We start from the raw sequence: 26077 nt of genomic DNA on the forward strand, positions 1-26077 counted from the left end.
GGATGTTTGGTCAAAGGAGACAATATTGAACAAAAAGTAATAAAAAAACGAGCTTGCGTTTACGATTTGGAATGAAATTTATTGTATGTATTTTTTCCTTGTAAATAAATGCAGTATGACCGATGATATTCAATATACATACATACAAAGTGGAGAAATATAATAAATTTTCTAAATTAAAACACTATCCAAAACAATACAGATACATTTTATAAAATAGCAACAACAATCATAGAAAGAAACTGTCTCAATGAAGATATAATAAAATTTAATATCGAAATAAAATAAACTCGTACATATATAAATATATATTTGAAAAATACATTACTTATGAATATAGCAGCGCAAATAAAATGGTTAAAATTTCAACAAATGGATCAAACATACTACCTAAGATATCTATGTATATTTACGCTACTAATCATATTAACTTTGAAGGCGAAATATTCATCTATATAAATATAATATTATCATAGATACAATGCGCTGACATGTGTATTTATAAAAGTGTGGTTTAAAAAATGCTAAATTTTCCGAATGTGACAATACATATATCAATTATTGAAAAACTCTATATATTATTATAATAATAAAAACACAACTTAATCATTTACGCATCCGTATTCATACTAAATTGCATTAAATCCTCCGACGTTCAAGATTGGGATTTATTTAAATTAATTATTTAGCTTTCCTAGTATATAATTCGAATACAAATCAAATCTGTAAATTGTAAACAAAATAATAAACATACAAATAATCTTGAACTCGGTCGGATTGCTCGTATAAACAGTTTCTCGTGTATTTAAAAAGTCAAACTGATAAGTCAAATGGACTGATTTCGTTACTATCACTGTATAATAGCTAAAAATAGAGATTTTCACGAGAAGATTCCGCAAGAATCTATAGACATTCCGTCATGTGTACGAAGTAGCTTATACTTAGTCTTTGTACAAGTAGCTTACGAGTAGTTATCGTTAATGAACAATAATTTATAATGACCAGAGTCCCCTCCAAAGCTACAACTGATTGCACGAGATGATAAAAGAGACAAAAATTTCATCATAATGGCATATTTACACCAGAAAACACGAATACTGCTGAAGAACTAATACATTTTTAAGAGCTGCGCCGATAGCTTCAATCGGCACACAGAGGACGAATATTAAATTCGAATCTACCAGTGTAAATACGATTCAACATAGTAATTAATCTACACTTATCGAAACTGTATCTACAATGTATTACATTACCAAATATACAAAACAAACTGTGCTCTCATGCGTGCAAAAATATACGACAGATTTCACAACAGTTGAACATGATGAGATACATCATCGTTCGCATTATTTACTATTTATTATAAAAAAATTTTGAGAATTTGAAAATAAATGTTAAGATTTTAGGCATCGTCGATGATTGTAGAGCCTTGATTCGCGCACTGATCGTACTTTAACAACTGAATTCTCCAGCGAAATATTAATTAACAGCACACTATTGAACTTTTTCACCTGACACTCGTGTATATCACAATTTACGCTTACATATGTTATATATATATATTTAATTGAAAAAATAACCATAATTAAGTATAACCAGTGCTTGAAGCGGGAGTGTCTTTACAATAAGCGTGGATAAATCTCGCCTAATCTTCACTTCAAGCCTCGGGTGGAACTAGTTATGTATGTAAATGTCGGATACAAATGTGAATACAAAAACTTTGAATAAACATAAACGATTACGATTGATTGTATAAAAAATAATCATGTAAAATTTCAAAATTTTATTTAAGTAAGCGCGCTGTGCTTTACTAATGTTGTTATGTTTATAACTCATCGCGTAATAATGTGTAACGATTTTTCGACGGTGCTAATTTCCTAAAGGTTGATTCAGGTGGTGATGTTGTTTTCTTTTCCACCGAATTGGAGTCTTGATGTGCTTCTACCGAAGGTGTTTCAGGTCCGTAATGAAACTCTCTGAATTTAAAATCAACACAGCATTACATAAATTGAATCGCAAAAAATAAATAAAATCAAAATTAATACAATAATACACACCTATGAAGTTTTCCCGAATAGAGATCCTGTAAGAATTGCTTCAACTTGCCTGGCTTGTCCATCTCTTTGATGTCGGGAAACAGATACATGTGACGGAAAGAGTCGATGGCTATCAACGGCAAGTCTGATAGACTTTTTCCGAGATGATGCAGAGGATGTTCGAATTTTTTACCGTCGGCAGTCAAAAAGTTGATGCTTTGTTTCTCGGAAAGGAGCTCATTGGTGACGAGATCGTTATATTTTTTGATTATGGTAGTGTCGTCGGGAGAATGGAACAGAATGAGGAACGGTAAGCCCTCTTCGGTGAGCTCCTCGGCGTTTTCGAAGGTTATCTCTCGCACTAATGGCACACATTTCTCTTGGACCCAAATGTGAGCTTCGTCGAAATTGTTCAGATTGCCCATAAACGTTACGTCTTTATCGTTTGAACGTGATTTATCAGCTCGGAACACAATTATAGGATGACCTAAAATAAAAATGAGAATTTAAAAACGTGTTTTCAAGCATAAAAAAAATTCGAATAACAATCAGAAAATGTATGTTAATTTTAATGTATTGAAACAACTGTTTTACGGTAAATTATGTTTTGCAAACAAAACAAAACAATCATTCGTTCTAAGCAAACTAATGAAACATTTTATCTTGAACTGAGTTTAATGAGCAATATATAATTTCACCGTCAAGATAAGGTGTATTTATATACAAATGTAATGTAAAATTGTTATTTTTTTACAATAAATGTTATATATATATGACTCCAAATCGATCGTTTCCTATCAGAGTTTGCCAATTTATCTGATTTTCATTGAAACGGTTCCAAGAAATTGGCAACATTAGACATTTTCTCGCAAAATCTCGAGTTTTCAGCAATCTCGAATTTAACTGAATTGTATAAAATGCTGCAAATTTTCAAATTTGAACATAGATGTTAATTGATATATACATATATATATTTACTGAATTGTTTAAAATCTGCAAATTTACAAATTTGTCTATAGATGTCTCTGTGGATATTGATTGATACGTATTATATTTATGTACTTTTTATAATACTAATATTATTTGTATCAAACGTACAATGCTTATGGACAGGAACGCGCATTGGAGTTAACTGTGAGGCCTTTCTGGTATAAATTAAAGATAAAAATAAAATAAAATATACCCGGTGGGTGCATTTGCGCCGTCACTTCTCCAAATCCAACATAGAATTGACAGTCTTCCTTCAGAGATGTGGCCACTCTTCTGAATATGTTATATTCTGGCATGTCTCGACGATCGAAATAACCGACGATAGTTCTCTTCGCCGAGTCCAATTCCGCCAGTTCGTTCAGAGAATTGAACTCTTTAATAGGATCTTCCAGTTGCTTTTTGACAAAATCGGCGAAAGCGTCTACCGATCTTTGTCCTAAAGAACGTTTAAAATATAAATAAATAAAATTATTCAAGTGTATCCAATCCACAAATAGATACGCAATCGCAAGTCAATACAATCATGCAAAAACAATTATTATCAGACAGCAACACTTGTGAACGGTAAATAATGCATGCAAATGATAAAAACATAATATAAACCTCTGAATTCTCGTTTCGTAGGCTGGCCATTTCTTATCACCTTTAACGTGGGATATTTTGAAATGTGGAAACGGGTGGCTATTGTATTCTCCTTATCACAGTCGACTTTTCCCATGACCACTCGTCCCTGATCGGGAAATAGGGAAGCCACTTTGTCAGCGGCATCGTCGAATATCGGTTGTAAAATATTACTAAATCGACACCATTCGGCATAAAAATTTATAAATACGAGTTCATTTGACGCTGAAATCATAAATAAATTATACATTAAAAAACTTCCAACGCTTTGTCATGCGTTGAATAAAATCGAGGTTGTATTGTACCATAATGATGATTATATTGTAATGAAAATTGTGCAATTTACCTAATGTCATATCCAAATTGCTTTGAGTGAGTTGTACGGCACCACTATCCGTAGGGTTGTAGAATAAATGGAATATCTAAAAAGAGAATAATCAATTTGTAAAACGTTTTTTCATTTTATATTCAATTTTTGAATTGTGTACGATTAATTTTATATTAGGTTTTTGAGCTTTCCTATTATGCTGTACATTAACATTAGAATAATATAATACTATGATTACTAACCAAATCAAATTAAATTGTAAAATAGAAAATGATCAGTAGATCAGTAGCTATTAAAATAGATATAAGATGTATTGTGAACATAATTTCGTAATAATAAAAAGCATTTAAAAATAAAAAATATTCAATTTTAGATAAGTGTAATATATAGATGATACGTTAAGGAAAAATGAATATTAATAATTCATTCTTATCTGAATGACATTTTTATATTATTTAGATATTTTTGACATTATATTATACGTTGTATTTTTTATTACGATTAAATTTATCAACAAAATAATCGTGGTTAGATTTCTTTGACGAAATGATAGTGATATGATATGACATGTGATGCGAATCATCTTTTAGGGTCTGGTGAGCATATATTATATTATAGGGTTGTCAAACATCCTGATTAATTGGACTGTCACTTTTTTTATTGAGTCTCGTATTCCGAACATACCTGAAGTCCGGTTTACTATTTTTTAGATTCCGACCGATGTTTATGTCAAGATGCTACGAAAATGACTAAACATGAATTATACATAAATAAACTGTCAATGTTTGGTAAAGACGGTAGCGATAATTAACGATGCAATTTTTTTCAGTTGTATACATTAAAAAACATGGATGAAACCCTCTTGCAAAGATAAAAAAGCCGAGTCGAAAATAAATATAAAAAACTAATTAAATATTCAGAATTAGTACTATGAATTTAGTCGAAATCTATAATAACATAGTTTGTCTTTTATTATTTCTATTTTTCGCTTCTTCTTGAGTAAAAATAAATTTAAGCAATTATATTCTTTTAAATTGTTTTATTATTTAATGTAGATTATTATTGAGTATTTACGGGGGGGTATGTCGGTTTGATTTATATAAAATTTGGCAACCCTAATAATACATATAAGGCGAAACCGCACTGAGCGGTACATGGTACGTGTTTTTTTTAGATACTTTTGAACATGCGAAAAAACGCAGCCCATATACATGGAATACAAAAATCCCCCTCTAGAGTGTTTTCGGTAATATTGTATCGTTGTATTTATCCTTGCTTAACAGTGATCCCATATTTGAAGAAATGTAAGAGAAACTTGTCGGTTGCATACCGATATGAATACACGTGCGACCTCCCAAACATATGCATTCTGCACGTGCAACTACACCCGAATTCGCTTTGGGGAACACCCACTGTCTCAGCGTGAAGCCAAGGACGTGACGTTCCATACCACTCAGTGTATTTTCGCCCATAGCCAGTTAACTAGACCAATTTAAAACTGACAATTCAGTGCCGACATGTTAAATGATCATAATCTTATACTGTAATAAAAAAAAAAAAACGACACATGAGAGTCTAGAAAGTGCCATTCAATTTGTGCAACATTTTCGAGAGGGTAATTTGTGCAAGAATTTTTAGTTGATAAATGTCAAGGACGGCAATTAGTCAAGTTGCGACAAAACGGAACCGGAAATTTAAAAGGAAGACTGAAAGAGTGGGAGTGGGGGTAGGGGTGGGGTGAAAGTACCAGAGCGCAGGCGACGAGCGCCCGATGCGCGGCTGCCATGATGCTGCTTCCTGGTGCTGGTGCTGTTGCTGTTGCTGATGCTGGCGCTACGTCCAAGAGATGAATGCGAATGCGGGGCCACGGGGGTGGGGGCGGAGCGCCGTGTGAGAGGTGGGGGGGCGGGGGTGGGGGGAGCTCGAGGGGCGCCGGCGTCAAGGGAGTGACACGACGACACCGGCCGGCGCCACACCACTTGCGAGGCACACTTCTTCTTATTTAACACTGGTCCTAGTTATCGACGGTCACCGATACGGCCATACCCGGCATCCGTGAAATGATCATTGGTCGCGTCAGTCTATAAAACTTTATTTTTTGCCTTGAATCGAAACGAAAGTTGTCACAGTCCACTGATTGAACTTTGAAGCGTACTACTGACGTGACGTGAAGCAAAAAAAAAAAAAACAATGCAATGTTCCAGAGCGTGCTCACTGAAGCGGCAATGAAGCAGTGCTACAATTGGTTTGTCGTGGAGTGTCGCGTCACTTTTTTTTATTTTAAGATCATCTTATATTACTTGTTTCATTTGATGCAAGTAAGGATTATGGTTCGGTGTTTACTGGTCACAAAGTACTCGTCACAAAATCTCTATAACGGAACATCTGGCAGCCGAAAAGTCCATCATATTAACGAGAACTTGAGTGCCAAATATTGTGTATTGGCGATTTTCATGGCAAAAATTGTCTTTGTGACTACCGCAATGTGACGAATAGTCCAATTACCAAGGATTATTACTAGAGGTAGGATAGTCACAGTGCTATCCATTGTTCGGCAAACCTTTAACAATGCATTTACAACATTTGAACAATACACGGCCCCCTCAGGCTCCGGTGACTAATTATTACATAGATCACTGTATTTTGAGAAGCTGAAGAGCACGAAATTAACAATTAATTAATTAATTAATCCATTGAGACGTCTATGGATTTAGACTTGTACATCTGTGGCGGCTCGCTTATACGACATGGTCGAGTTTGGTTGCCTTCCTGCGAGTGGGAACCAACTCGGCTGGGTTCGGAGAGCTACTACTCACTCTGTCTTCAGCTGTCATATAATAAACACGTGCATTAACATGCCAGTCGTCTCATTCGTTCATCCTCCATACTGGAGTGATGTGGCGGCTCGCTTATACGACATGGTCGAGTTTGGTTCCCACTCGCAGGAAGGCAACCAAACTCGACCATGTCGTATAAGCGAGCCGCCACATCACTCCAGTATGGAGGATGAACGAATGAGACGACTGGCATGTTAATGCACGTGTTTATTATATGACAGCTGAAGACAGAGTGAGTAGTAGCTCTCCGAACCCAGCCGAGTTGGTTCCCACTCGCAGGAAGGCAACCAAACTCGACCATGTCGTATAAGCGAGCCGCCACACATCATTTTTTATGTACATATTGTACATGGTAATTGGACTATTCGTCACATTGGGGTGGTCACAAAGACAATTTTTGCCATGAAAATCGCGAATACACAATATTTGGCACTCAAGTTCTCGTTACTATGTTAGTTATCGTTAGTATGGTGGACTTTTCGGTTATAGAGATGTTCCGTTATAGAGATTTTAGTGACTTTGTGACGAGTAATTTGTGACCAGTAATCACCGAACCATTGTACATACATTAAATACAGAAGATTTGTAACAGCAGGTAGAGTGATTTTTTTTTTGCCAATTTTGAGGAACCGTTTCAACAATGATCAGATAAAATTGGCAAACTCTGATAAGAAACAATCACAAATATCCAAGTCTAATCAGCAGTATTAAAGATTAGCGTGGGATCGAACCTAATAATCTCGTGGTGCTAAACATAAACATAACCACTGAGCCATACTGCTGGCTATTAATTAATTATCCATTCAAGAATGGGCCGCCAATCCTCAATTGATCTGTATGAGTGTATGGAGAGATGAACGAATGAGACGACTGGCATGTTAATGCACGTGTTTATTATATGACAGCTGAAGACAGAGTGAGTAGTAGCTCTCCGAACCCAGCCGGGTTGGTCCCCACTCGCAGGAAGGCAACCAAACTCGACCATGTCGTATAAGCGAGCCGCCACATCACTCCCCCCCCAGCATCAGCGATACCAAAATTACAAAGAAACAAATTTTACAAAAGAAAAAAAATTATTGTTACACAAAGAGAAAAAATTATTACGTGGGGAGAAAAAAAAATGTTGACGTGGGTCATCCGCTGTGTACATAGGTGTACCGCCCTGAATGGTCGGTAGATTCGAGGGCGGTGACGTCGCGAGCAGGACGGTGGGTGGTCCGATGGTCGCGCGATGCGATGCTGCGGCGGCGCCGCTCTTCCGAGGCTGATGTCGGTTGGTGGGGCGGCGGGGGCGGCAGGGGCATCGATGTGGTTGATGATACTCCGAGCTGGACTGTGAGTCGTTGTGGCTCGTGGAGGTGTTGTAGCGCTACCGCCCTTCTCGGCGTGACGACGCTCGTGGGGACGGACGGGGCCTTGATGATGATGATAATGATGATGGTGCTGAGGTGGTGTATGTCTTGTGGTGCTGGATGACCGTTCTATGTGTAGTGGATCGCGCATGACTCCACATCCAGCTGTCAAGATCGTCGTCTCATTCGCTCCCCCATTTTTTAAAAGCACCTGTCGTCGACGTTGTGGCTGGACGTCGGTAGGTAGGTAGGTAGGTAGGTAGATAGCCGTGTTTGCTCGTTTATTGTCACCCGCGGGCCGCGACGCGTGTTGATGGCGATGGGGGCGCGGCGGGTAGCTTCTCCCGCCTGACTCGGCGAGGCAGGGATGAGCGGCATGGGATGAGCGGCATGTTGAAATTGATCGAGGCTGCGTGGCTCGATGTCGGGGGTCACCAGTATGGAGAGATGAACGAATGAGACGACTGGCATGTTAATGCACGTGTTTATTATATGACAGCTGAAGACAGAGTGAGTAGTAGCTCTCCGAACCCAGCCGGGTTGGTCCCCACTCGCAGGAAGGCAACCAAACTCGACCATGTCGTATAAGCGAGCCGCCACAAGTGCATTCTAATTACTACCATTAATCAAAACATGATATATTATGAAATTTGAGATGATTTTCGGATGCGTAAAATCCCCTAGACGGCGAGAAAAATCTATGCCTCCATTCTCCAAAAGCTGAGGGTTGGTGATAGGCTATATTCCATATGTCTTAGGCGTATCCATATGTATCGAGGCGAGATCAGGATAACCTTTAAAAAATATGTTATTCTGGGAAGCAGAGGAAGATTATGATTTTCAAGAAGTTGAAATGATCAGGTCGGGGGTGCTACTGAAAAAAATGGTAGTCGAGTCACTGCGAGCTGCGGGGCATTGAAAGTGCTGGAGGATCATGAAGGGCCGCATTATGGAAGTTAAAAGACGGGAAAATCACGACCCTCAGACATAAGGAAAACGACCGGTAAGAAGATCACATTTTTAAAACTTTGCCTAAAGGTGGTACATAGTCTAAAAACATAATTGCTGATATACATAGATAAAGATTCACATCTCTTCCTCATTACGTTATTATTCAATCTTATCAAAGTAATAACAAAACTATAAGCTGATCGACTATCACATATTGAAATAGAATATAGTGGAATTATCCCATCATATTGTAGCATGAAGACTGAAGATTAGCACTCATAATCTAATCAGTGATTGGATGATAAAATCTAGCGACTTATCAATTAATATATCTCATTGTATTCAGTATACGTCTAATATAAAAGACGGTGGATCACTCTGTTGATTCATTCGAAGCTGTTTGTCCGAGATGTGAATAAACTAATTAATTCTGCTATTGCGTTTTTCAATCTGATCTGGAAACCTCTGTTTACGCCCATGCAACAATATTTACAATTCTTAATGAATGTATAATATTATACATGATTGATTTCTAATAATTGAGGCATTTAAAACTTAAAAAATATTAAATTGCACAATTCATTGAATGTTCTTTGCCAAAATCAAACTTGAAATAAGCTTTTTGGCTCGTGACAGCAATTTAGATGTAACTGACACGCTTATAAATCGGAGGATGGGGAAACAAAAAACCACGTCATTGATTTCTGAACATAAAATGCATTCTAGTGACGCCATATGTAAAAAAAAGATTTGCGTCAAGTTGGTAATGGTCATCCATCAGTTGTTGTTGTAACTGTCAGCCTGTCAGGCGTAGAAGTGGTCCGTGATTCGAGGAGTAGACGGCGATCGACGCAATGTCTTCGGCGAGTCCATGTGGTATTCTTTCACTTCCCCCAGAGCTGATTTCAGCAGTTCTTCGGCAGCCACAACTCTCCTGCCGAGATGCTCTCTCGCTCACTCACACCTGCACTCTCCTGAGACAGGCTGCAATCGATAGCGCAGTTTGGATGTACAAGATCTGTCAACAGTACGTACGAATGTCATAACAAATGAATCTTGCCTCTCGCTCACACATCTCACTCGCATATCGCCCCTTCTCACTCTTTTGCCTCTATAAGCGTCAATTACACAATCGTACTATTTAATATCTGAGGTTCTGAATAAGATGTTTCAATATGGATACAAATCCAACTCATATACAAGTTGAGGACTTCCCGTATAGTGTGTGTTCAAATATTAAGCATAATTTTAATTGGGTGCGATTTAAATGTACATTGAGAAAAATACTTTGTATCTTAAAAAAAATGTTTGTGCATTAAAAATTTGCATTATTTTCGGTGCATTAAACAATCTCGTATTGTGCATCGAATAAAATATTTTGGCATTATAAAGTGACCACTAAAAAATATGAAACGCCATTCGAAAGAATAGATACAAAAAAGTGACAATGTTGCAGTCTTCCGCTATTGACAACTGTCAAATGTCAAAAGTGTTTACTTTTGTTTACGTATTACGTATGAATATGAATGATGATGTCAGGTTGTAGGTGTAGGTGGCAAGCTGAAGAGTAAAAATAGAGAAGGAATCCAGTAGAGAGAAGCGCTGGTCGTTGTCGGTTCATCTGTCATTTTATTACACATTTAAGTAGCAAATATTTTTTCAATAATCAAAGCAAAGTTTCTATTGCAATCTGTATCCGTCATTTGGAAATGCACAGAAACTTTTTTCAATGTACAAAAATTTTTGTAAATTGCTTTTTTAAATGCACGTTTATTTTATGAAATGGACGTTTAAATTGTTGCCATTTTAAATTTCAGATGGCCAGATATGCTACAATTCAAAAAATCCAATTTGGATTGGTTTGAAGAATATAAAAATATAAATAAAACTCATCGTTTTTGCAAACAGAAACTTGTGAGCATGCCGGAAACGTATTATTGGTATGAAATAAATTTATTTAAAAATTCTCATCTATTTTAGTAGGTATTTAATATAATTTTTTTTCAGGTCCAGAGTTTCCTTATCCGATTGCCACTTGAAAGAGTTTTTGGATATGTCTCAAATGTACGATGGACGAGGATATCATTATTTGTTAATATTTTTAAAAGACATTTGCTCTCTGAATTTCGATATAAAGGATACGTCGCCAATCACAGAGTGAGTTCCTACTATGCCGTATTTTATTGATTTAAAATTTAACTCAATTGAATCATTTCAGGTAAAACTTTTACACACATTAAATAATTTTATGATTCTAAATTGATTGATGCAATAAAAATAAATTATTTTTACATAACGTTTAAAAAAATGTGTTGCAGACTTTACAACATGACAACACAGTATTATGCAACGATAATACTGGATTATTTAAATCAACACTACTTAAAAAAAGACTGGACAAATTTGTGGGAAAACAAAAAGAATTTGACGCCTGAAAAGGTTGCTATATTTTTCGACCAGTGGATGGAGCCGAAATACGGAAAATTTGATGTGCAATTTAACGCCAAAGTATTATTTTCAATATTTTAATGAATACATACATATTTATTTTACACATTATTATATTTTGTATGCTTTTGTGATAGATTTCATCCATTGTGGATAATATTGTATCGTCGCTTCCACCCGGACATCCGTTACATAGCATCAAAATTGAAGTTAGAGAACGTTGGTCTGAGGAACTCCTCACAGAAAATCATTTTGACGGCTATAATTGTAAACTGCTCATTGCGTTTGCGTGTAATATACTTGTAAACAAAGAAAAACTGATAGAAGTTGCCGATCCAGTCTCCAATACATTGATCTTGCGGAATGTATGACTTTTCGTCCATCACTTTATGGGTTTCTAAGAATGCAACTTTTGTAATCCAAATTAAAATTATATTTTTTATGCAGGTAGTAGAACAAAAAAAAAGCAATAAGTTTTTCAGTGCAATTATCTTAGAAGCAGTGTTAAGGAGATGTGGTATAAGATGCGACATTGTATATTTCCCCAACCATCGTTTACTGTTGTGGCGCGAAAATTGGACAAAAAAATCACCTTCATATTTAGTGAATCCATACACAGGCGATATGAAATCTTCTAGCAGGAAATGCCCTTTCGCTAGGCCTACAGAAAACGATGTCGAGCCTGAGTTTTACTTTTATTCTCCATTGCATTTGCTGTTGAATCTTACTACGTTCATGAGAGATGTGTCTGAATTTAAAAAAAAGTACACATTGAAATATGTTTCTTTAGACATACAAACAACAATTGTATTTGTCGTATTATAGAAGTATAATCAATTGCAGATCGTTTAAAAATGCTGTGGAATTACTCATGTTCTTGGAGCCGGAGGATGCCGTGCATGTTTTTTTGCTCGGGGAGGTGTATTTAGATTTGAAAAAAGACACAAGATCGATAGAACGCAGTTTAATGCCGATCATGAGAAGGCAAACGGTGAGCATTCGTATTGCTCAGGACCACTATCATATAAAAAAATAATCGGCATAATACTTATTTGATAATAATTTTTAGCTATCTGTACACCAGCTAGAAAGAGCAGAACATGTTTTATCTCGTATTCGCGAAGCAAATAATGACATCCTTCAATCGCTCACAGAAAAGGTTAACAATCAAATTTTGTATTTGGAATGAAAAATAATTTAAACCTTTTTAAACAAACTTAATTCGATTATAGAAAGAAATAAAGCGACGTAAAAGTTCTGTCAAATTTGCCGTTGGAATGGTTTGCTATCATAAGATGTATGGATATTTATGCGTACTCCGTGGATGGGACAGTACGTGTTTGGCAACGAACGAATGGAAAGTCAACATGGGAGTACATCATCTCCACTTTGGCGATAAACAACCATTCTACCACGTTTTAGCTATCGACTATACCGATAGATATGTAGCAGAAGGTAACTTCAATACATATGCATACTTATTATTATTATATTTCACTTTTCTTCATCATATATTTGAACAATTGAAAATTCGCAGAGAATCTGGTGTGTGTAAATCCTTCACAACGATTGGAGTACATTGAAGAAAAGTTGGCTATTGATTTCAGCCACTTCAATGGATACTTTTACATTCCGAATGATGAGAAAGAGGAGGAGTATCCCGAAGACGGATCTGTGAGAGCGGCGTACAGAGCCATATGGCGATAATTCAATTGTTGATAATGTTGTTCTTTATGTTATTATATATTCTAATAATAGATTACAAATCATACTTATTCAATTTTCATTTATCAATTATATTCAATAAACACCATAAAAATTGTCACATTTGTTAATGTCTTAAAGAAGACAGTCTGGACGAGAGTATTTTATATTATGTTTTCATTATATTATTTATTACTGTTATAATGTTTTTGAAATTTATATTATTATGATATAGATTAAATCATTTATTGTAAAAAATATATGTGTTACTAAATTAAATGTTTCAAAGCTATAATACGGATATATGTTAGCATTGATGAGTAGATAGGCAGACCAACCAATCCACTAGAGTACACTATCCACACGCACAAGCTCACTGTCATCATCATCATCACATATATTTACTTTGAAAACGATCTATATTTTATTTTATTTTTATTGGTGCTAATTTAAAATTGTTTATTAATGATTACATAGTAATTTCTAGATTTATGGCAAATACTCGTGAACTTTTAAATAAGTGTAACATGTTTAATAATTATTTTGTTACATTTTTGTGTATAAGTAATTTTTTTTCTTTCTAATGTGCATGTAGTAATAAATATGAAATCTAAAATGGATGATAATTCATAGTATCTCTAATGGTCATACATTCAACTTCATCAATTTTAATGGAATTCGTTTTTATGTTTATTTCCTCTTCTAATTGCATTTGAGTTTGGAATAAATAGCGCAAAGAAATTTGTGCCTGAAAATAAAATTGGATTATTATTTATCTATTGTACATACAATTCGACCCAATATTTTTAGCAAATATTTAAAACCTCTTCAAGCGCTTTTAATAATTGCTCAGTGCTGACTTTCAGCATTTCCGATTCTGTATTGAGACTTTGACAAACGGCATCTTTCACCAGTTCAGCTCCGGGTCGCAGTGCTCGCTTTCCAAGCCTCGTATTCACCAAAGCCACATAAGCTTGCTTGTCTTCCAATGATTGCTCCAGCGAATTCATTGTATTCATCAAAGCCTCTGTTTTAGCGATGGTCTATAAAAACATTAATTAATTTTCGATATGAAACAAATTGAAATTAAATACACATACAAAATACCTCTGCTAATATTTCCTCCAGTTTAAATTTAGCCTTCTTTGTCTCGATGATTCTTATTTTGAAAGCTCTGTTTGTGTTCAAATATGCACATTCCAATTCTTCCACCACCTACAAAAACATGCAACTAAACGCCTTTTGGCAAATTTCATACTAAGTGTGATAAAAACCCGATTTAATTTCACCTGTTGTAGATATGTATCTATCATAACTCGAACTGGACGAGATGAACTCACTTCTTTGACTGAGTTCGCAATATTTTTTGCTGAAAATTTCTCCCATTCAGCTCTAGTAATATTCCTAAATGATAAGATTTTATATGAGAATTCACACCTCTAATACTACATATGTTTATTTGACAAATCAATAAAAAGCGTACGCCGGATCCATGATGGATATAACATTAGAAACTATCAACAAATCAGTAGATTTCAAATTTGCTCCATCTATTTCAAGCTTGGTTGATTGTTCTTTGTGCTCCAAATCCAGGTCTAACGCATACCTTGCTGCACGGAGACGTCTCATAGATTCCTCACTTTGATCCACAGCTTTCTCCAAGCAACTCTTTAAGATGTTATGCACCACAATTTATTGTTAATTCATTACAATTCTATAGCTAATATTCAATTATTATAATAACATAGTTTACCTTCCAATGTAATATGGAAGCAATTTCTTTATGCAATGCAATTTCAACTTCATCAACGACCGAATCAATCCCAATTCGCCCTTTTCTAGAATTTTTTAATTGCATATGAATGAAATGACTAAGTTATGTTTTAATCTTTATCATACATAACATTTTTTGATTATTACAAACTCTTAAATATTATTAAATCACTATGGACTGTAAACACATATGCTATGGTTTTAATAAAACTTCATTCACAGCGTGTGTTTTCAATCCTCCAAACTTCATACCAAAAAAAGTTTTATTTAAGAGATTTAGTTTCAAACTTCTATTCATAGATATTATACCAGCATACCTTTATCCAAAATATCAATAAATAAATTTAAAAAATGTTTAAATTTGACTTTTTTTCCAATGAATTTATTGATAATATTCAGAAAAGGTAATTATTTAAATACTCAAATATCGAAATTCACTGGCTTTTTCTCGCATAGCATACATACTTCTCCAAATTAAATCTTTCATTCAAATGAATAACTGAATGATCTATAACAGCGTTTCCCAAATGCTGGGTCGCTACCCGGTACCGGGTCGCAAAAAGAAAAATTACAGGTCGCCAATTTCATAAAATAAATAAATTATTGTTACATTTGATTTTTTTATAGGCTTATTAGAGTAAATTTATCAAAATGAAGGCGGCGATTACAAACAAGCATCTCAATCTTCGTACGCAGTTGAGATTCGCGAAGAGCTACGTCTGGACAGTATTACTACACGGATGTGAGACGTGGACTCTGAAGACCAAGACGATCAGCCGCATCGAAGCTTTTGAGATGTGGGTCTACAGGCGTATGCTGAAGATTCCGTGGACCAAAAAGATATCAAACGAAGCTGTCCTCGGCATGATGGGGAGAGGCAGGGAACTTGTTTCTGTCATCAAGCGGACACATGATACGGGGTCCAAAATACGAATTTCTCCGTTTGATAACCATGGGGAAAATAGAAGGAAAAAATGGATTGACAGGAAAAAGTTATCTTGACTTCGAAATTATCTTATTAATTATCTTCGAAAGTTATCTTGACCAATGCGGATATCTTCAAATAATCGACGAGGTGGTCGCCAGCGTCTGGATGCGGACAAGGCATTAAGAAGAAGAAGAAGAAGAGTAAATTCTTTTGTATTATAACAAAACCAGCAGCGTGGTCTAGTGGTGAATGTTGAATTATTTCGTACTTGATGTTACGAGTTCGATTCCCGCTAAGTCTCGCTGTTGGCCAGACCTTGGTTTGTCGAGGTAGATCGTTTCTTATCAGAATTTGCCAATTTTTCTGATTTTCATTGAAACGATTCCTGTAAAATTGGCGTTTCCTTCCCAATTTTCTGTTGCGAACCTTTAGTTATTGTTATATCTTAGGTTTCGCCATATTGCTCACCATAGATGTCTCTGTGGTTGTTTATCGAATATAAAATTCGTATTGTTACATGAAAGTTATTCATCGTTATTTATCGTATTAATACGATGTTTGTAATATCTGACCATAGATGTCAGATATTGTTTAGATTTACATGTATGTATCTATGTAATAATTATGTGGACCAAGGAAGGCGCATTTGGGGTTTACCTGTTACGCCTTCCTGGTATATTTGTATATAAATATAAAGAATGTATGGACATAAATATACTGTATTATTTTACCTATAGGCCAGTAGTATAGGCGATAACAAATTTAGTGGGTCACGAAGAAGAAATATTAAAATAACCGGGTCGCGGAAAAAATAGTTTGGGTAACGCTGATCTATAAGATATACATATATCGTTTATTACATGAAAATATATTAAAATTTTATACAAAATTGAAAACAGCAATCGCCACAGCTTTACCAATACTGATCTGATAATTCATACGACCGAATACGACTTTAAAGAAGCTGTATATTAATTTTCAATTTAATTTATTTAATTGATAGAAAGATTTAGGAGTTTTGTTTAATTTTAAAAACTTATTATTTTTACCGTTACTTTATGAAAAATACGCACTCTTATAGTTCACGAAAAATTCGGGCGGTCCATAATGAGTTCATATATAATTCTAAACAAAAAAATTATTTGTAATACCACGAGTTTTTTGTTTTATAAGTAAATGTGAATCGTAGAAAAAAATTTCACATTCATAATTTAAGCATTTCTGAAAGTAGACTTTTTATTTAGACACTATTTATAATATTATTATTTATTTTCTGCGAAGTTCAGAATGCGTTTACAAACCAGATGTTGTATTATATTAATCTATTTACATCATACATACGAAGTCTCATTGTGCAAAAAACACTTCGCTACCAATACATACGTATTGCTAACAAATGCGTGCATTTTGTGGCGTGGCGATTGTGTATACCGGCAGAAACATAAGTTTTAAATGGTTCTGTGACTATTTCGATACTAATAATAAACCTTGCTGATGATTCGGGTACCGACGTAGATTCAGAGGATGTTCTGAGTGATATGGAGATTAGTCATGATTTAATTTAAATTTATGTTTTCTTTTTTATTTCTTATATGCTATATTTTTTTGTTATACTTTTTATTTATTGTACTTTTTATATTAAAATATTAAGTAATTAATTAATTAATTATTGTTTCTTATTTATTTAATGCCTACAAGTGTACCATGAAATAAAACTTTAACAATATTTACTGCTGGCTAAACGATATTTCTGCCGGTATACAATTTACACGCATTTGTTTCCAATACATACACCAGTAGATAAGACTAAAAACCTATACCCTATATGTATTATTTTAATTAAATCTACATAAGATTAATCATCATATATATTATCTAAGATAATATACGTTTAAAAAGTTTTACATATACATAAACACCAATCCCATGAACACAATACCCAAATCCTGATATAAAAGAATCAGCTGAATACCCAAGTAAATAAATATATAGGAATATTAAAGGTGTAGCTCAATTAATCATACCTCAACATAATGCATTGACCAGATTGTTTAAAACAATTATCGTGTATGAAAGCAAGACAATCAACCAAGCGCACTTTGTACACTTCCAGAGCTTCCAATTCCAGACACGTTTCTTTTCTTTGAACTTGAAGCTCTTTAGTATTGAAATTGATGTCGTCGATTCTCTCTAACAATCTCCTCTCAGTCGTTTCTTTATTTGTCAAAGTTCGTTCTTCGGTCTCTTCTTTGATTCTCTCACATTCTCTGTGATATAAAGAAAATTATCTACCTGGTGCCAAATCATAGTTGAACTGTATTTTCAGTTATATTACATATTACAACTGAAATTATACTTCAACTATAACAGTAGTTGGTATTAGGTTGGACGGAATATACTCCAACTAGTCAAAATATTTATATTACAACTGGAAGCTACACTTCAACTGTTACATGTACAGAGAAAATCTAAAAAATTGTAAGCATTTGAAAATTCTCACCCAATAATCCGTTCAGCGATTTTTTGCTGGTCTTCGGCATTCCGATATTTCATATCATTGTTCAAATTCCATTCCCGTTTGGTAAATTGTCCATAAGACGACAACTGATTATTATTACGAACCGACATACTCAATGTATGTTTTGAGTGTGTCGGGTTTACATTGAATTTAGACATTTTGACTGATCAAATAAAGTGCAATCACAGAGGCTGACCCACAAAAATCAATGGCCTTGTAAATAAATGCACATTTCCTTGACAACGGTTGCTTTTGTCATTTATTTATTTACATATAAATTCAAATCAATAACTAGCAAGAAGTCAAATACATATATTGAAGGACATTGTTATATAAAGAGAATGACCTAATTTTGTATGTGTAAGTACTGGGAGAGGAGGAAATGGAGATCGCATGAAAGAAATGTCAAAGATACAATGCAAAGTATTTGAAAAGTAAATTTTAATTAAAAATAAGAAATCGTAAAATCGATTTTCCGCTAGTTACATTAACACCTCAATCTGCATCACAATCAACACAATATAATATATACATGTAGTCTTTCGTTACAAATATTCAAACTACATATTCATTCAAGTAAGTGCATTTGCAATCGGCATCCATCTCAAACGTTCCCTTTGAAACGGCCAACCGTAATCGGTTAGCCTGCAAGTGATTGCAGTGTAGGTCCAGCCTGCAATGGATTGCAGTGTAGGTTATCTATTATAAAATTTCAGAAAATAAATTGAGATCTCAACGTGATTGAACGAGTAACAATTATCATAACATACTTCAAAAACATAAGTGCAGAAATTGAACTACGAAATACTCGAGTCTTAAACAAATATTTGCCTCAATTCCACAATTTTTAGCATACTTTTAAATATGATGCACTTGAAACAAGCAAAATCAACCTGAATATCAATTAAATTTACCATAAGAAAAATCAAAACGATTATTACAAATATCTGAAATACAAATAAAAAATTGTGGAATGATAATACAGCTATCCAAATCATTAGTAAAATACATTTTTTTTTTTTAAATATTCAAAACACTCTTCTCACTTGAGCGAGTAATCAATTTCTTTAATTCATTTGAAACTACGAATATTTATGATTAAATTATATTTCACATCCATTTAAACACATAAACACACATTGATAAGCGTAACACCTGATACAGGTGGCTCAAATAACGTAATACAATTAAAAGTTTTGTGTTCATTTTCCACAGATGTTACACGAAATGTCTAATCAATATCTGCAATCAAAATTAAATAATACAAAACGAAAAAAAAGGCAGCGTGCAATAATTAGCAAAAAAAGTTTTGACACAAACAAAACATTTTCCTTCTTATGAAACGCAAACTCCAATGGGACAGAAAAATCAGCAATAAAGTAATAATTGCAGATGTAATTAATGGAATTATTAAACTAAATGAGTGTGGCACGTGACAGCCTTCGAACAGGGTGTACGGAATGTAATTGATTTAAACAAATTTCAAATAAAATATATGTTTTCGAATACACGAGAAGAATCGTTTACAACAAGTGGGTACAGATGCGGATATATGTACAATCAGTAAAGCTATAAATTCGTATTGATATTACATATTATCTAGTCAAACTCCACAAGCAGTACACCCCGAATGTAAGCTTCTACAATTAACTACATATGATGTGTGTGCTGTTTACGATAGACACAGTTGTGAATATGACGAGCGAGCAAAACTCACAAGTTGAGTTTTAGCAATCATTATTCGTCTATATATATATATATATATTTCAAACATTCATAATTCAGTTTTAATACATATGGAACCACTTTTGCACGTGTTCTGGCATTGTACAGTGCTCACCATATGTCCTGATAAATCAACGTAACAACTGATAACCAGATTATGAGTTGTCGTTGGATTCTAATAACTATAAGATCACATGTTTATTAGATTTACATAATGTATTTCAATTTTAAATCAACTTTATACAAATTTGTAAAAGTAAAATTGGTAACGACAATTTCTTTTGTATACATACGCATATTTTTAGCATTCGAAATGGAAATGAAATTAGTCAAGGCTTATTGAAATCGTTAAAAAAAAGTTGGTAGGAAACTTCCCAATTAATAATGAGTTAAATAAACCTATGCAATTTTCGCCAAAATGAAATAAACTTTCAATGACAGCAAATCATTGGATAAACCTAAAAATTAAGTTAAAAAAATATGCTTTTAAATTATTGTGTAATTTTTAGACATCCATACTATCTCAATAGCTGTGTAATATTAATAATAAAAAAAATTAAACAAGTCCTTTTAAGAATTTTTAAATTAAAAAATACACAAATCAGTCACAAGCTGTTATAGTTATTGAGTGTCATTTCTTTGTAAAAAATATTTATTTCTAGGTTTTATAGTCATAAACAAGTAATTTTTTTAAGTTTTAGGCATTTCTGCGATAGTAAAACAATGTGCTTTTTTTTGTATAAGATATTCATCAATCCAATTTCAAACATTTCTATATACACAATCTTAATTTTAAACACAACAAAACAAAGAAAAAAACCAACCAACCTATTGTTCTAAAACAATTTATATACAGCATTTTAGATTGATTATAAAATAATTTTCTTTGATTTGATATTTCAAGTGTGATGTTATTTCCACAAGGATTAAAAATACTAAGGTTAATACGTATTAATTTTTATAGCAAAAATTCGTAAAAACACATCCGTGGCCTTATTCAAACGCTGGTTTTATGACTAGCAATGAGTCCTCACTAAATTGTCAATTCAGTTACAATTTAGAAGCCAATTGATTTAAACAATTAGTGTGACACAATAATTTTACAAAATTGCAATTAATAGTGATATAAAATACAAAAAAATGAAACTGCACTCTGAATCGGTTTTTTCCATAGACCTGTTTAACATCTCGTTCATTTTTTTATACATTGCAGTAAAAGTAAAAATGTTCATACACTAAAATTGAATCACTAAACTAAACTGAAGTCTGGACACGTAACTTAATGTTCCACTTCAAATTTGGGCACTAGCACATAATTTCTTCTTCGATATCATGAACTTAATATAAAAATAATTTTAATACATTATCATGGCAATTATTTAGACTAATTGAAGCAAAAACATGGGAAATAATAAATATTAAAAGTCACAGAGGTTAAGTTCAACTTGTTAGAAATTTAAACTTCTTTTTTTAAGATACATACATTCAAATTTAAAAATTCTATGTGGGCATGGGGCATGATTATATCAAATATTCAGCCATTACATATAGACCTTGTTTGACTATATCCAGCTTAACTATATGCAATTGGTTGGGGGACACCATTGACCATCTTTGAAGTCAATACATCATTCTCGTACATCATCACAGTTTCATTGCCATTTTCACTGACTCTGGAAATTCAAAAAAATAAAACAAAAATTAATAAATAACACATACATACATACATATTGAGCTGATAAATTAAATAAAAAAGTTCTCACTTTTTAGTGGTGATTTTTTTCCCATTGAGAAATCTTGTAGATGTTGATGTACGTTTAACATTAGGTAAATGAGGACCGCCTGTAGTGCTGAGACTTGTAAATGATGTGAAACCACCATTTCCATGATGTACTGCGCTTGTAGCCGCCAAATATTCATCCAATGGTCCAAAACCATTGAAGCCAAAGGGAGATAATATTGATGACATGTGATTTGAAGACGGATGAGAGTGACGTCCTGCTCTGTTTCGGTGATTTCCATGACCGTTCAAACCTAAATTTGAAATAAACAATGCAATTATAATTCAGTGAAGATTCTATTAAAATATGTATACACATGTGAATTTTAGAATCTTACCAGCAAACAAATCGGAAAACTGAGAGCCACCAAAAAATTCTCTAAAAACGTCTTCAGGGTCGCGGAAAGTAAACGGAAAGCCGAAATGAATGTCATAGTCATCTTCAGGTGTTGATCGTCTTCCTCTGCCTCCTCCAAGACTTTCTTTTCCATACTGATCGTACATTCTTCGTTTTCTCTCTATAATAAAAAATTAACATTAAGAAATAAGATACTTCATAAACATAGTAAATAGGAAATACCCTAATTGAATATTGATTCGTCATAAGATTATGTCTCATCAGCCAATTTTAAATGAAGTAATAATTTAATAATACATCTTAATAACTATGATACAACACAATTTATTATTATGAATCAATTTTGTTTGAATTTAATACATAAAATATTCTTAAAACGAGTATAACCTAATCAGCATCTTATTTTCTATCTTAGATAAATGAATTAAAAATAGCATTATTTATGCTACTCCTTGTGATTAGGAAACACAATAAACTTTTCGATGCTAAATAACAAAAATATATGGTCATAATACACAAACATAACATGTAATTAATGGTTAAAAATCCACACACATATGCACTAGCAAAATATAATTATGTACGTTCAAAATTCTTTTTTTTCCCTTAACATGGATATGCAAGAGAAAATCTATGTATGCACAATTTTTTCGCTATATATTTGCTTGTTAATATTATATACATATAAATATTTTACAAATGATTGTTCTGAAAAATAATGTATTTCAAATAATACAAATATATATTCAGAACTCTCTTACAAACTTCAAAAATGGTTAAAGTTAACACTTTTTACCTTCAAATACTAACTTCACCATTCCACCACAACCAAGAGTGTTTATTTAGCTTCAAAAAATGTATGCAATCATGCAGTTTTAATGTTTTCAAAATTATTATGTTAATTATACAATAACTGTTAAATGGTTCTTATTTTTAAATGTAAGATTGGGAAGACTACTACTAAAATTAGTTATCGGCATTCCGAATGCGGCTTGGCAGGTCATTTATCAAATTAATTTGGTTATTTTTAAAATAAAGCTGTAAAGGCATCTGTCTGATTTGTTGCTGAGTAAATATAGACGTGAGATATATTTTTACAGAAAATAAAAAAAGGAAAGTTGTTGAAACTCGAATTATATTATTTTAGTACTTCATGCAAATTAAACTCAATGTGGTCCAAACAATATAAAATAATAAAATCTTATAAAAATAATCGTAGCATTTTGTGAACTGTGAACAAAAAGTGGACCAAAAAGAGTTGTAAGTGTTATTATTGTAAAGTGTAAATATGTAAACAGCGAGAAGAGTAAAAAAAAATATTTTAGCTAAAAGAGAGAATATAAAAGTTAGTGCAGTTATGGGAAACTTTTAGTAATGAGTAAAAAAAACTGTTCTACTAATTATCAAAATCCCTGGCAGGAAAAACACATTTTAATTTAAAAATCATTCAGATATATATCTCAACAACACAAAAATCAGTAAAAAAAAAAGGGTATGATGTTATTAAAATGAGTTTTTGTGTAATAAATCAAGGACAAGCTGGTATTTTGCCATCATATGTATGTACCGAAGAAACGATGGAAAGGTGTCTCTCCAAAGAACCCCTTGAAGGAAAAGTGTCGATGGCCATTGACTCCGCTCTTAGACTGCGAATACCTGTGACTCTGGGTGCCCCGAGCATCATAGATTTTCCGCTTGCTTTCTACAATACGAAAAGAAAATGCACACGCAGCGTGCGCGCACATACCGAAAATGTGTATGTAAGACTTCACAAGGAATGTTCTATTAAACAATTGGACAGATCAACAGCCCCATTATTGAACAATGATTCAATTCAAGACGTTGCTGTCCAAATATTTTGACAGGACCATTTCATATACAAAAAGAAACAACAAACAAATAACGCTTGCAATTCACTTTTGCAAGGCGAAAACTTAAATAATACATGAATTATTATACAAAATATAAGCTTATATAGATACACTAATCAGTTCTATCTGACTAAGATTATCCAACCGGAGTATCAACTATCGGAGTGAATTCAAATAAAACTCACCATCTGATAATACTTCATAAGCTTCGGAGATTTCTTTGAATCTTATATTCGCCTCATCTGGATTGTCTGGATTTTTGTCTGGATGCCATTTCAGCGCCAATTTTCGATACCTGGAAAGCGTTTTATATACAATTGAGTAACACGGACGAACATAATAGCATTAAGTAATTAAACATCTAAAATTAATGAACAGCTTCATGTCTCATAAATTCTCAAATTTAACTACGATTATAAAAAAATTGTATAATAATAATTACGCTTTTTTGATTTCGGCATCGGTAGCCGCTCGTGTGACTCCCAACGTACGGTAGTAGTCTACCATTGTGTTGCTATATTTTTGGCAACACAATTTTCTGAAACGAAAAAACAAATGAGATTAGGATAACATAACACAAATTACAGTTGATAAAAAATGCGAGAACGCCTTGTCAAATCTTTATTTAACTGTGCAAGCTTGTTTAATGATATCTGGATTACGGACTATAGTTTATATAACGTGCAATGGTAAATAATATGGTAATTGGATTATTGGGCACACTGCGATCGCCCAAGACAATTTTTGCCATGAAAATCGAGAATACGGAATATTTGGCACTCGAGTTCTCGTTACTTTGATAGTTATCGTTAGTATGATGGACTTTTCGACTGTCAGATGTTCCGTTATACAGATTCTAGTGACTTTTGGGCGAGCGCTTTGTGGGCAATAATCACGGAACCAAATAATATCTCCCATTACCGGCTTACCGGTTTTTACCGGTAAACCGGTAATGGTAATAAATTACTGTGAATTAGATAAATATGTGGTTACTTTTTCTAGTGAATAATGTAATATGAATTCGTAATAATTATTAATCATAATTGAAACAACCGTGTGATCACATTTATTACGACTTGGTTGGTCGGTGTTGCCACTCTTAAGCGTGCATCAGTGCAGCCACTCTTACTAATGCATCAGTGATGCTACAAGAAAACTGTCAAACTGACAGAAGGCCCGCTATCCGCTATCCGCTTATTACAATGATTTACTATTACGTTGCATTATATCATATCCGTATTAGAGAGAGCGGCGGGAATCAGAAAATCGGTGCTGATACTGTCCTAAAAATGGTGTTTAGACTAAAAACATCATTCCGCTCAACAATTTTAGACATTTAATAATACTGAAAATAAACAAATTCCAGACTACCCAATCCACAATATGCAATATTATGCCTGCGTGTGTACTTAATTTGCAATAAAATAGATTCCGGTAAATACCTAAAATAATAAATTTTCCAATTAATCAGTAATTACCGATGGTGAAATATGAAGATGGCTATTAACGGTGAATCGATAATGTAATCCCTAATATGGACACAGCTTGGCACTGAAGTATTACATACATATCTTAAATCAAATATCACACTAATGAATGACAATCGACTTATAATATAGACCGAGAAATGCTTACGCAAATTACAAGGCGACAAAAAAACACACACACGCGCTCATCGAAGAGATCATTTAAATGACGTCATTGAGTGGGTTGTTACCGCCGTATTTTCGTTCTGCGATAGAGCCGGAATCCATAGTATCAGATATAAATACAAAATTAGAAAATAAAAATAAACCGCGCTTAAACGAAAATAATACCAGTGTCGATTTATGCGCAAGATAATGCCTACCATTCAAT

The 26077-nt window shown here is 33.6% G+C and overlaps 4 protein-coding genes across 18 annotated transcripts in view; 1 reads left to right on the forward strand and 3 right to left on the reverse strand.

The window, feature by feature from the left end:
- Positions 1-54: 54 nt before the first annotated feature.
- On the reverse strand, positions 55-6855 carry ERp44 (Endoplasmic reticulum protein 44). The gene is made up of 6 exons (XM_077435272.1): positions 5723-6855; positions 3994-4069; positions 3630-3872; positions 3220-3462; positions 2058-2523; positions 55-1976 (listed from the first exon to the last, which is right to left on the reverse strand). Exons 1-6 carry the CDS (start codon positions 5759-5761, stop codon positions 1826-1828), a joined length of 1218 nt encoding a protein of 405 aa, XP_077291398.1. The 5' UTR covers positions 5762-6855; the 3' UTR covers positions 55-1825.
- A 3017-nt stretch (positions 6856-9872) lies between these two features.
- LOC143914984 (F-box only protein 21-like) lies at positions 9873-14018 on the forward strand. The gene is made up of 10 exons (XM_077435442.1): positions 9873-10142; positions 10933-11055; positions 11123-11272; positions 11434-11623; positions 11701-11928; positions 12011-12327; positions 12407-12554; positions 12633-12722; positions 12796-13018; positions 13101-14018. The coding sequence occupies exons 1-10, from the start codon at positions 9970-9972 to the stop codon at positions 13268-13270; spliced, it is 1812 nt and encodes a 603-aa protein (XP_077291568.1). The 5' UTR covers positions 9873-9969; the 3' UTR covers positions 13271-14018.
- Tektin-C (Tektin C) lies at positions 13848-18610 on the reverse strand. The gene is made up of 8 exons (XM_077435443.1): positions 18469-18610; positions 17993-18235; positions 15021-15105; positions 14751-14935; positions 14557-14671; positions 14375-14482; positions 14092-14310; positions 13848-14015 (listed from the first exon to the last, which is right to left on the reverse strand). The coding sequence occupies exons 1-8, from the start codon at positions 18594-18596 to the stop codon at positions 13878-13880; spliced, it is 1221 nt and encodes a 406-aa protein (XP_077291569.1). The 5' UTR covers positions 18597-18610; the 3' UTR covers positions 13848-13877.
- Positions 18611-18905: 295 nt separating this feature from the next.
- Positions 18906-26077, reverse strand: part of mrj (DnaJ heat shock protein family (Hsp40) member B6 mrj) — a 60305-nt gene continuing 53133 nt past the window's right edge. For 4 of the 15 annotated variants that reach the window (XM_077434392.1, XM_077434391.1, XM_077434393.1 and 1 more), the window contains 5 exons: positions 24663-24758; positions 24406-24515; positions 22330-22509; positions 21975-22245; positions 18906-21884 (listed from right to left, as the gene is read on the reverse strand). In XM_077434392.1, the coding sequence (XP_077290518.1) occupies positions 21785-21884; positions 21975-22245; positions 22330-22509; positions 24406-24515; positions 24663-24727 (726 nt within the window). In that variant the 5' untranslated portion in view covers positions 24728-24758 and the 3' untranslated portion in view covers positions 18906-21784. Of the gene's footprint in view, positions 21885-21974; positions 22246-22329; positions 22510-23916; positions 24052-24405; positions 24516-24662; positions 24759-26077 lie in introns of all 15 variants that reach the window. The other 11 variants (XM_077434385.1, XM_077434386.1, XM_077434387.1 and 8 more) reach the window with 6 other exon arrangements.

Source organism: Arctopsyche grandis, chromosome 7 (assembly GCF_051622035.1).
Source record: "Arctopsyche grandis isolate Sample6627 chromosome 7, ASM5162203v2, whole genome shotgun sequence".
Lineage (NCBI taxonomy): Eukaryota > Metazoa > Arthropoda > Insecta > Trichoptera > Hydropsychidae > Arctopsyche > Arctopsyche grandis.